This window comes from Dermochelys coriacea, chromosome 1 (assembly GCF_009764565.3).
Source record: "Dermochelys coriacea isolate rDerCor1 chromosome 1, rDerCor1.pri.v4, whole genome shotgun sequence".
NCBI lineage: Eukaryota > Metazoa > Chordata > Testudines > Dermochelyidae > Dermochelys > Dermochelys coriacea.
This window is the reverse complement of record NC_050068.2, coordinates 213,399,632-213,412,878: the sequence shown is the minus strand read 5'-3', so window position 1 is coordinate 213,412,878 and position 13,247 is coordinate 213,399,632. Positions and strand designations below refer to the sequence as shown.

At 44.2% G+C, this 13,247-nt stretch overlaps 1 gene segment (V, D, J or C); it reads left to right on the top strand.

Annotated features, from left to right (window-relative positions):
- Window positions 1–11,569: 11,569 nt before the first annotated feature.
- On the top strand, window positions 11,570–12,496 carry LOC122458280. The segment is given in 2 exon segments: window positions 11,570–12,045; window positions 12,180–12,496. Coding segments are annotated over 2 exon segments (348 nt in total).
- Window positions 12,497–13,247: the final 751 nt, after the last annotated feature.

Below are 13,247 nucleotides of genomic sequence, written 5' to 3'. Positions count from 1 at the left end.
TCCCAAGTGCATCACTCTTCTTCTTTGTCCCTTGTGTTTTAACTTCTGTTTTTTACAGAATGTGCTTCTTCAAAAAATGCCTTCATGTCTGCCTCTGAGATCTGAACCAGGAAAGTCACTTTATATTTGATCTTTCTTTGTTTCTGTTTTTCTTAGTCTAAAGTAAAATAATCGCTTAGATTGAAAGAGCATTGAACTGGATTTTATGAACTGGAAAAACTTTACCCCAAGGACTGTCAATGCAGTAACTTTCAAGAGCATTAAAATTCCCTAAAACAATAAATGGATTGGAACCTAGGTGTGACCGGGGGTGCCCGGGGCAGCCCTCACTGGAAATGTCAAGGTCAGGGCAGGCTGCAAAAAGGAGAGCAGATACTCCCCAAACTGGTGGGTAACACTGAAGTTAAACCTCTCAACCAGTCGCAAACTGTGCTTCTGATACCCCACACTGGTTATCAAGAAGCAAAAAAAAAAAATAAAAAAGCCCACACAACCTTTATTGCATTCCAGTCTCTGGCTCCCAATCAGCACCTACGTCCAGTACAGTGAGAAGTTATTTTAAACTCTGCTCACATATACAAAATGTTCTTCTGACCCCAAAGGGTCAGCCAAGTCACCAGGTCAGTATAGGTTTGGATCTTGCTCAAAATACCATGCTGCCAGCCAATCCTTTAGTATCTAAAACTAAAGATATATTATAAAGAAAGAACAGGAGAGGTGTTAAGTGGTAAAGCAGTCACATACATACAAAGACTTCAAAATCCATATATCAGGTTCCTGCACTACTGGTGAGTTTGCTGGCTTGAAAGTTCCTCTGGAATGCATCCATAGCTTGGATGGATCATTCAGTCCTTTGTTCAGAGCTTCAGTTTGTAGCAGAGTTCCTCCAGAGGTAAGAAGCAGGATTGAAGACAAAATGGAGAAGATGCAGCTACCTTTTATAGTCTCTTGCCATGTGGCCTGAGCTTCCTTTGTTTCAAACACAAGCTGCCCAGCACATGGCCTGAAAGCCTTAGAGTCCTGTCCATAGGCATGTCCCTGCTTGCCTTGCTGAGTCATAAGGTGTATCTGCCTTCTCTTAATGGGTCAGTTGTATAGTTGATGGTTCTCAATGGGCCATCAAGCAGGCGAGGCAGTGCTGATGCCGAACTATCTGGGGCTGACACCCAGAAGCATAGCACAAGTTTGAAATATGGACATACATATCTATAACTCATAATACAAAGGTGATACAAACACATAAGTGAGATTATTATATCTGGCAAATTATAGCATTATAGCAACACATGGCATATGTGAAATAACTCATTACAATTTTACAATATTAAAATTCATAATATCTTTGTGTGTGTCCCAGATTCCATACAGCATCACACTAGGTCCTAGAGATGAAAAGCTCCAGATCCCATTCTGCAGATTCCTTGGTCCTTTCTAGTCTCTCACAGAAACATTTTAGGTCAGTTTCAAAGTGGTATTTATATCAAAACAATATTTCAAGATGCAATGCCAAGGAGAAGCACTAGAGTCCATGCTTTGACATCATTGGGCTCCTCTCCTCTGCTTTCCTGCTCTGTCTCTCTCTGTAAGTATGAAATTGTTTTGTATTTTCCAACACAGACTAGCCTCTCTGGTTCCTAGTGAATGTTATAGACATAGATTGGGTGTCAGTAACACCTGCTGATATTGATGCCTGCAGCACAATTTGCACAAACATCCATATTTAGCCACAAGCACTAAAATTACATCCCTGTGGGTAAGAGTTCTCCTGATACACCCAGCTATTTCCAACAGTGCCCTTGTTCTGCTTTATTTCCCAAGCACTCTCTAAAATATTCTTTTCCCTTAATATCCAAAGTCACCATAGAACTACAGGATCCATATCAGGCAATGATAGATAGATGCTAATAAACTATTCCTATAGATACTCCCAGCCACAAAAACCCCACAGCCGATAGTAAATTGTTCATTTGTAGACTGTTCATTTAGTGATCATAGCCAGAGTGACCACAGTTGATGTCATCACACCAGACATTATCTAATGAAGTCCCCAGTGTGACGGGTTCGGTCACAGAGACCTCCTTGGGACTGTCACCCGATGTGCTGAAACTACCTCTGAGCCCATTTTCCTTGTCAGCTTGGGACTCCAGAACCCTGCCTTGTTGAGCCAGACATGCTATCCTGCTGCAACATAGACCCAGGGCCTGAACCACGTCCCCCAAAGCTGCAGACTTCACTGAAAACTGCTCAGCAAGTACTCCAGTCTCCAGCATCCAGACACCCAGGTCCCAATGGGAGCCAAACCCCAAATAAATCTGTTTTACTCTGTATAAAGCTTCTTCGGGGTAAACTCATAAATTGTCCCACCTCTATAACACTGATGGAGAGATATGCACAGCTGTTTGCTCCCCCAGGTATTAATTACTTACTCTGGGTTAATTAATAAACAAAAGTGATTTTATTAAGTATAAAAAGTAGGATTTAAGTGGTTTCAAGTAATCACATACAGAATAAAGTAAGTTACCAAGCAAAATAAAACCAAACACGCTTCTCTGTAAACAAGACAGAGCGGGAGGGATAGCTCAGTGGTTTCAGCATTAGCCTGCTAAACCCAGGGTTGTGAGGTCAATCCTTGAGGGGGCCATTTAGGGATCTGGGGCAAAAATTGGGGATTGGTCCTGCTTTGAGCAGGGGGTTGGACTAGATGACCTCCTGAGGTCCCTTCCAACCCTAGTATTCTGTGACTTCTCTAAAAAGAAAAGGAGTACTTGTGGACCTTAGAGACTAACAAATTTATTTGAGCATAAGCTTTCATGAGCTACAGCTCACTGCTACTCTGAAACCTATGACTTCTCTGTAAGCAAGACAGCATCATTGATGTAATCTTGGTTGGCAAACTCTTCTTGACCAACCTTGATTCTGACATGTAGAGCAGCAAGTCCTAATATCTAGTCAATAGCTCAACAGAATAGTGCCAGGGCAAGATTTCATCCCTGCTGCACACTTGAGGTTGTGTAGAAACATGGTAAAAGCTGTGAAAAACACATGCTCTCTCACACCAGTACTGGTGGGAAGATCATGCACCTGATTTAGCAGAGCATTTGGAATACCAGCTCCTTTCAGTGCAAGCCAAGTGCTGACCTGTCTACCAAATCAAAAGCAGCTTTGATGTCAATATATACTATATGAAGCGGGTGGTTAAATTCTCACTGTGGCTCATCCAAAAGCTGAAGGGTAAGGGCAGCATCCATTGTTGACTGCTCTGCAGTGAAAGCTGATTGCTGTGGACAACGGTATCTGTTATGGAGCAGCTGCATCCTACTAACAAGAAATGTGAGCAAAGACATTTCCAGGGATGGATAACAATGAGATTGGCCTGTAGTTGCCACACGTGGTGTGAGACACTTTGCCCTTGCACAGGGACACTATGATGCCATCTTTCCATTCTGCTGGTACTTTGCCTGATGCCCACACTTGTTGAACAGTGACGCAGGCTGATGTTCATATTTCCAAGGCACCTATGAGCAGTTCAGGTGGAATACCAACATGTCCATTCTGTAATTTTTGGATGACCTTTCATAATTCCTTGAATGACAGAGGATTAGTGTTCATCCCTGGGTCTGCAACTCTGTGGTTCACCAGGTCACATAGCTCTAGACAGTCATTAACAGGTCTGTGGATCAGTGTGCTTTCATAATGTGTTTTCCATCTGTCCAGAACCTCATCTGTCAATGAGCAGGGAGAACTATCTGGTTTCATAAGGCAGATGATAGAAGGCTGTTTATGGCTGCCAGCCAGGTGCATAATGGCACTGTAGGCAGGATGAAGATTACTGTTTTTTAGGCTATCTGCTTTGTCAGCCAGGGAGCTGACATAGTTCTCACAGTCAAATTTCACCATGACCTGGAAACTGCCTTTCAGACATTTACATTCTTGGACATCTCCTTGTTTATGTGCTTCTGCCATTTTTGCTAATATATCAAAGGCCTCTTCAGAAAGCTGAGGTTTCTTGCATAACTATGCGAAGATGATTGTTGCAGTGGCAGCATGTGATGTAGCGTTATGTACACCACTCCAGGCAATCTCAACATCATCTGAGAGGGTACCAAAGGTATGTCTGTGACCCTTGATGGCCTGTGTGTATTTCATGGCTTCAACAAGATCCTCAGAAAGACATTGGTCATTGTACTGTTTGTGGACATCTGGCTTGTGAGAAGTTGGAAGAAAATAGTGAGAACTGAGTGACAACTAGTCTATGGTCTGAGTTGGCTTGTGCTTCTGAAAACCCAGTGAGATTTCACTATAGAATGATTTCTGATGAGGATGTGGTCAATTTCCTTCATGGCACATCCACTGTTTGAAATCCAGGTCCAGCAATGGTTGTTAAAGTGCCTAAACCAGAAGCCCATAACAAACAAGGTCTCAGCGGCACACAATGTCAAACACCGGCTTTCATACCCAGTTCAATCACAGTCAGTCATGGCACTGAAATCTTTGAGCACTAGCAATGTGTCATGTGGCAGAGTTGACTGGATTTTTGTTGCTAGCTGGTGGTAGAAAGCATGCTTTTCTGCAAGTGATGCATCTTCTATTGGTCCATAAGCCAAAATGACAGTAAGTGTCCATAATGATATTGGAGCCTAGCATACCATAAGTGTGGAGAGATGGGGTTCCATGTGATTAAACTCTGTGCTAAAGGTTGTCTAATAACAAGAGCCATACCTTGGGTTTGCAGTGGACCACCAGTGTGAAGGAAGGTTGCTCCTTCCACAGTAACTAGATGTGTCAGACAGGCCTCTGTGATGCCAGTGATTGTGATCTCATAATGGGTGAGTTCTTTGACAAGAGCTGTCTTGTACCCAGTCCCTTTCTTTGTTAGCACATTCCACATGGCAACATGGAACACACTTACAGGAAGTTGGCTGTTGGGGCTGTGCTTTCTTTAAGTGGGATTTGGGTCACCCCTGTCCTATGTGTGCAGAGTATGCTTCTCCTCTTGGAGTTGGTAATAGCAGGGGCTTTAACCCTGGTGTAGTTGCAATCTGTTATGGCTGGTTGCCCTGTCATTTCACTTTGCCTCTTTGGCACTGGAGAGACATAGAGGGGTTTGTAGAGGATAGATAGATGCTAATACACATTGACATTCCAGACTGTGATGATGGGAGAAGCTCCAACCCTCTGGCAAATTTCAGCCCTTCCTGGGGGGAAAGCTCCCTCTGATTGGCTGACTTCCCCAGTTCTCTGCCTCCTGGGGCAGGGCAGCCAACCACAGCTTCTGCAGGAAGCAGACAAAGCGCCTCTTGCCACCAGCAGCCAACACCTTCAGGAACAAAGATGGGAACAAAGAGACCAGCAGTTCAGTGTGGTATCACCCCTGTCTCCCCACCCATGAACAATGGGATGGCTCCTGTGATCTTTCCCCCTTCCTGTCTCTTCCCTGCAGCACCCAGTCCCAAGAACCCCACAGTTGATTGTAGATTGTTCATCTACTGAATACCAAAATGCTGTTACATGACAGATTTGGATTCTCTCTCTCTTGCAGGAAGGGAAGAGATGGGAGAAGATTTCCACAGTGAGGGGATGGGGAGACTGAGGGAAGTGAAAGAGCTAGGCAGAAAGATCTCAAGGAAGGTAAAAAAAGATCTCTGGGTGAAAGGGGCAAATATATTAAAACATTCTGAAAGAGAAGCCAGAATGAAAGTGAATCATATAAAAATCTACTAATGAATTTACTGAACAACTGGGTGTTACCATTTGTGTTTTGATTGAATTTGTTTTCAAAGTATCCCCATTTTCCAAAATATTCCACAGATTCTGAGGAGAACATTCTGGAAAACTAGAAACATTTCCATGGCCCTGGTGATGCATCAATAAAACTGTAATACATTCAGCATATGGCTCAGTATTTCAGGAAAGAAAGTGCAGAATAACATCTTCTACACCGCTGGAGGACAGAGCGGAATACCATGAGATGGGATTTGCCCAGGAACCAGGTAACGACTCCTGCTTCTCTTGTATAAAGTGCTGAAGGATCTTTTCTGACCACAAATACTCAGGAAATCAGTTTTATATCTCATTTATAAGAACTTTATACATCATTCATTATACAGGTTTCTCTCCTCCCCAGGTTTTCAAAAGGAAGCCAGAGGCGAAGGAGGGGCTCTGGTCTCCTAACCACTTCCTGTCACCTTCATAAAAACCAAGAAGTAAAAAAAGAGAAGAATAAGATTAATTGGCAAAAATGCTGAGTTTCCTGCTGCTTCTGGTGCCTGGTAAGAACCCAGAAATTCTGCCCTGACCCCTACGAAAGACAGAATCCAGCCAGGTGTTCAAGAAGAGCACAGCTTCCCTACAGATACGTACAGGCCAGGACATCAATATGGATCTTTCCAGAGTTCTGGGAATTGGATGCAGAAGCGATGTCAACAAACTGGAGAGAGTTCTGAGAATATCAGTGAAAGTGTTGGGGGCACCTAGGGACTATCCATTGAAGAAGGGTTAATGGAATTAAACATATTCAGCTCAGCCAAACTGCTAGTGAGAAGAGAACTAGGTACTATGACAACAATATTTGGAGTGTTACATATCAAGGAGGAAGGAGAATTGTTTTGGGTAGGACAAGGTGATGTAACTAGAGGTAAATGGGGTGAAACTGTGTAAAAGGGGAAAACGTTAGTCTAGAAACTAGGAAACCCTTTCTAACAATGAGGATGAACTAGGCCGTGCAATAGTCTCCCAAGGGAAGAGGCAGAAACACTGCCGCTGTAACAATTAGAGCCTGAATTGGTGATGCCATGGAGTTTATGCTATAGGAGCAAATCTACATTGGCTGGGGGAGTGGGAGGCATTTTGAATGAGATTTCATTGGACTTTTCATTGCTAATTTCTAGGGCTTTGGCTCTATTTCTCTCACACAGGCTCTGGACTGGGAGTTCTCATCTCTCAGTTCCCTAGAACTGCAACCCAGAGACTTGGAGAAACCATGAAGATAATGTGTGTCCAGAATGAAACCAACTACCCTTACATGTACTGGTACAAGCAGCTCCAGGGAGATGGTCCAAGGTTAATAGCCCAAAGTGTGGATGGGTCCAATGCTACTTATGAGGAGGGATCTAATGCACCCAAGTTTCCAATCACTAGACCCAATACCAGGATCTCTTCCATGAGCATTGTGGATCTGAGAACCCAGGATTCAGCCAGCTACTTCTGTGCTGCCAGTGAGCACACAGTGCTGTGAGGAGATCAGCAACTCAATCAGAAACCTTACCCCCAAATGAGAGAGAGCTGACAATAATGGAAGAGAGAGAGAGAGAGATGATGCTGATAGGCCAAAGCACACCTGGCTTCAAAACCACAGAGGCATTGTTGGCTTCCCAGAGAAACAGACTTTTTGCAGCAGACACAGGCATGCAAAGTGAAAGATCTCTGGGCACTTGTAGCCTGTATTGTTCAGGGGAACAGCTTAGTTTTTTGTTACTTTGTGACTTTTGTGTTTGAATTACTATAAAGATTATAACAGGGTTCAAAAAAGAACTAGACAAATTCATGGAGGATAGGTCCATCAGTGGCTATTAGCCAGGATGGGCAGGGATGGTGTCCCTAGACTCTGTTTGCCAGAAGCTGGGAATGGGCGACGGGATGGATCACTTAAATGGGGACAGACTGGCTAAGCAGCAGTTCTGCAGAAAAGACCTTGGGATTACAGTGGATGAGAAGCTGGATATGAGTCAACAGTGTGCCCTTGTTGCCAAGAAGGCTAATAGTATACTGGGCTGCATTAGTAGGAGCATTGCCAGCAGATCAAGAGAAGTGATTATTCCCCTCTATTCAACATTGGTGAGGCCACATCTGGAGTATTGCGTCCAGTTTTGGGGCCCCCCACAACAGAAAGGATGTGGACAAATTGGAGAGAGCCCAGTGGAGGACAACAAAAATGATTAGGGGGCTGGGGCACGTGACTTATAAGGAGAGGCTGAGGGAACTGGGCTTATTTAGTCTGCAGAACAGAAGAGTGAGGGGGGTTGATAGCAGCCTTCAACTACCTGAAACAGGGTTCCAAAGAGGATGGAGCTCGGCTGTTCTCAGTGGTGGAAGATGACAGAACAAGGAGCAATGGTCTCAAGTTGCAGTGGGGGAGGTTTAGATTGGATATTAGGAAACACTATTTCACTAGAAAGGTGGTGAAGCCCTGGAATGGGTTACTAGGGAGGTGGTGGAATCTCCATCCTTAGAGGTTTTTAAGGCCTGGCTTGACAAAGCTCTGGCTGGGATGATTTAGTTGGGGATTGGTCCTGCTTTGAGCAGGGGGTTGGACTAGATGCATGCGATGAAGTGAGCTGTAGCTCATGAAAGTTTATGCTCAGATAAATTTGTTAGTCTCTAAGGTGCCACAAGTACTCCTTTTCTTTTTATGAGGGGGAAAGAAGTCCAGGAGAGCTGGCTGTATTTTAAAGAATCCTTATTGAGGTTACAGGGACAAACCATCCCAATGTGTAGAAAGAATAGTAAATATGGCAGGCGACCAGCTTGGCTTAACGGTGAAATCTTTGCTCATCTTAAACCCAAAAAAGAAGCTTATAAGAAGAGGAAGCTTGGACAAATGACCAGGGAGGAGTATAAAAATATTGCTCAGGCATGCAGGAGTGAAATCAAGGCCACATCACATTTGGAGTTGCAGCTAGCAAGAGATGTTAAGAGTAACAAGAAGGGTTTCTTCAGGTATGTTAGCAACAACAAGAAAGTCAAGGGAAGTGTGGGCCCCTTACTTAATGAGGGAGGCAACCTAGTGACAGAGGATGTGGAAAAAGCTAATGTACTCAATGCTTTTTTTGCCTCTGTCTTCATGAACAAGGTCAGCTCCCAGACTACTGCACTGGGCTGCACAGTATGGGGAAGAGGTGACCAGTCCTCTGTGGAGAAAGAAGTGGTTCGGGACTATTGAGAAAAGCTGGACAAGCACAAGTCCAAGGGGCCGGATGCACTGCATCCGAAGGTGCTAAAGGAGTTGGCTGATGTGATTGCAGAGCCATTGGCCATTATTTTTGAAAACTCATGGCGATCGGGGGCGGTCCCAGACAACTGGAAAAAAGGCTAATGTAGTGCCCATCTTTTAAAAAGGGAAGAAGGAGGATCCGGGGAACTACAGGACTGTCAATCTCACCTCAGTCCCTGGAAAAATCATGAGCAGGTCCTCAAGGAATCAATTCTGAAGCACTTAGAGGAGAGGAAAGTGATCAGGAACAGTCAGCATGGATTCGCCATGGGCAAGTCATGCTTGACTAATCTAATTGCCTTCTATGATTAGATAACTGGCTCTGTGGATGAGGGGAAAGCAGTGGAAGTGTTATTCCTTCACTTTAGCAAAGCTTTTGACACAGTCTTCCACCGTATTCTTGCCTGCAAGTTAAAGAAGTATGGGCTGGATGAATGGAATATAAGATGGATAGAAAACTGGCTAAATCGTCTGGCTCAACGGGTAGTAATTAATGGCTCCATGTCTAGTTGGCAACCAGTATCAAGCAGAGTGCCCCAAGGGTCGGTCCTGGGGCTGGTTTTGTTCAATATCTTCATTAATGATCTGGATTTCACCCTCAGCAAGTTTGCAGATGACACTAAATTGGGAGAAGAAGTAGATACACTGGAAGGTTGGGATAGGATACAGAGGGACCTAGATAAATTAGAGGATTGGGCCAAAAGAAATCTGATGAGGTTCAACAAGGACAAGTGCAGAGTCCTACACTTAGGATGAAAGAATCCCATGCACGGCTACAGATTAGGGACCGAATGGCTAGGCAGCAGTTCTGCAGAAAAGGACCTAGGGGTTACAGTGGACGGGAAGCTGGATATGAGTCAACAGTGTGCCCTTGTTGCCAAGAAAGCCAATGGCATTTTGGGATGTATAAGTAGGGGCATTGCCAGCAGATTGAGGGACGTGATTGTTCCCCTCTATTTGACATTGGTGAGGCCTCATCTGGAGTACTGTGTCCAGTTTTGGGCCCCAGACTACAAGAAGGATGTGAAAGCATTGGAAAGAATCCAGCGGAGGGCAACAAAAATTATTAGGGGACTGGAACACATGACTTATGAGGAGAGGCTGAGGGAATTGGGATTGTTTAGTCTGTAGAAGAGAAGAATGAGGGGGGATTTGATAGCTGCTTTCAGCTACCTGAAAGGGGGCTCCAAAGAGGATGGATCTAGACTGTTCTCAGTGGTAGCAGATGACAGAACAAGGAGTAATGGTCTCAAGTTGCAGTGCGGGAGGTTTAGGTTGGATATTAGGAAAAACCTTTTCACTAGGAGGGTGGTGAAGCACTGGAATGCGTTACCTAAGGAGGTGGTGGAATCTCCTTCCTTAGAGGTTTTTAAGGTCAGGCTTGACAAAGCCCTGGCTAGGATGATTTAGTTGGGGATTGTTCCTGCTTTAAGCAGGGGGTTAGATGACCTCCTGAGGTCCCTTCCAACTCTGATATTCTATGATTCTATGAATGAAACATTCAAAGGTTTAGGATCTCAAGGGTGAATATGAAAGCAATGCTGCAACACTGTCCCCACATCAGGTCTAAGCCTGTCTCTAGACCTACTTAACAATTATTTCAATTTATTATCAGCTCTGGTAATCACTAATCAGAAACAAGACCTCCCAACTGAGGCTGATCAGCCCTATCTTTCAACACTGGAGAGGATGAGTCAAATGGTTTGCAGGACTCTTAAACAGAGTTCACACCACCAGATAGGAACAACTGTCCCCAACCCCCTTCAGGCTTTCATTTGGATTTTGCATCCAAACTCCCTGCTTAGTAAGTGTGGTTCAATAAAGGGAGACCCCCTCAGTCAGTGCAGGCCAAGCACCATTCTGCTGCCCTTTACTCGTACAGTAAGGATGACAACATTTCATTTCCCTAGCATTCAATACCTAAAATTGTTTTAAACCAAATCAGCCAAAATTGATCACTTTGGCAAAGCAGCTCTCTCTGCTGAACACCTAGGAAGAATATATGTCTCTAAGCAAATAGACACACTATTACTGAAGTCTTTTTCCCCAGTTCATACTAAATAGCAGGGGATACCTCATTCAGATCCTGGCTTGCAACACTCAAACAGTATGTCAGACACATATGTATAACTAAATAGAGGTAACAGTGGACTGTATTTCAGCCTTACATTTAAATTCATGGCATGTAACTTGTCACTCTGAATGAGTGTTTTTAGAAAGAAGAATAAAGAATAAGGATGAAAAATTATAAGAATTAGTAAATAATCTCATTCACATGCAAAGATTCCTGTTTGCCTACACCTAAGCGTGCAACTATGTATGTAACTGTATTTATTCAGCACAGCTACCACCAAACATTGATACAAACTAAAGCTCTTCTGCCTGAATGTTCACTGATCACTAAAAAGTAGCACAAAAATGGTTAAACCAAAGAGGCATTCAGAATACTGGATGAATTAATATTCATGAATATTGTTTTTGCTTCATTTGACCAGCTCATTCACACTTAGATAGATAGACAGAATGTGTATCACTTTCATTCTCATATAAATTCCTATCCCAAAGGATCTTCTACAGGCTCTGAATACTGGATCCATTCACTCACTTCTTGGGGAGGAACAGGCCTGCCATTCTGGCAAGTACAATACGTGACTTTGGCATAGGATGGGAAATCAAGTTGAATACTGTACAGTATGAAATCGCAGGGGTGATTTTGAGAACACACCAAAACTTTTAACCCTGCTGGAATTGTCCAGGGGTCTGCTGGAGGCAAACGCTGCAGAAGATAGAATGCTCTTGGATCTTTAACCACCATGAATGCTCAGGCCTTGGGTTAAAAGGCTTATTAGGAAGTCTGTAATATAGAGGTAAATATCTGAGACAAAGTGTCATTTCTTTCTTCCCTGACACACTTTTCAGAGCCAAGTGGCAGCAGTAGGAGGGGTATTGCACTCCTCTCACTTCCTGTTGCCTTAGCAAAATTCAAGTGCTACAAGAACCAATCCTGTAACATTTGTTGCTAGAGATGTTGAAAATTATTCTCCTTCTGATGCCTGGTAAGAACCCAGAACTCCCAACCTGCAATGGGCATACTACAGCATGGCTGTGCACAGACTGGGGTGGTGTTGGGCAGAGGACCCTTTGGTGCCGGGCTAATGAATCTCTGCTCCTTTCCCCCTCTCTCACACAGGTGCTGGGGTTGGAGACCTCATCTCGCAGTGGCCAAAAGCAGCAATCCAGAAACCAGGGGAGGCTGTGACCATGAGCTGTTACCAGAATGACAGTGACCGGACAAACATGCTCTGGTACCAGCAACCCCAGGGAGAAGGTCTGAAGTTAATAGCCATTATTTATACTGGGTCAAGTCCCTCTTATGAGAAAGACTTCGATGAGAGCAAGTTCATGATCAGCAGAGAGCAGAAGCTGTCTGTCATGACTGTGAAGAAAGTAACCGCCAGGGATGCAGCCACCTATTTCTGTGCTGCCAGTGAGCACACACTGCTGTGAGCGGATCAGTGACTCTAGCAAAAACTTGCCCTCCCCTTAACGAGAGAATTCAGAGGGGCATGGGGAGGGGAGTGTATGAGAAAAATGTGAGAGATCAACTTGCAGCTGAGATCAATGACTTACAGACTTCAAAACTAGGAACAATAGCAGCCTTGATACTGACTCTAGTATGGATCTCAATCTAAGCACTCAAATAGCACTGAGATTGGTGCTAGACAGACAGAGACTAACAGTTATCAGGGCCATTGATGCTCCTACTCAGGGCATAAGCTGTTCAGGACCTGGGGACTGAAATAATATTTAATGAATTATTGTCCCTCCACACAAACACATCTCCATTTGATATATAGCATTAGGCGGGAGAGATAGCTCAGTGGTTTGAGCATTGGCCTGCTAAACCCAGGGTTGTGAGGTCAATCCTTGAGGGGGCTATTTAGGGATCTGGGGCAAAAATTGGGGATTGGTCCTGTTTTGAGCAGGGGGTTGGACTAGATGACCTCCTGAGGTCCCTTCTAACCCTGTCATTCTATGATTCTATTGTGCAAAGAGGTTAGTTATGGGGGCCTAACATCTTCCTTTAAGCACTAGCCACTCTCACAGACAGTGCACCCTGTCTTTGCCTGCACTGCTGGCATTTAACCAACTCCCCAGTGGGTACAATGCTTTGGATTTCCAGGAAAGGAGAAGAAGAAAGAAGCTAGATTACCAGAACTGTCTTCTATTAGCCTTCTTGGCCCTGGCCACTGGAGGG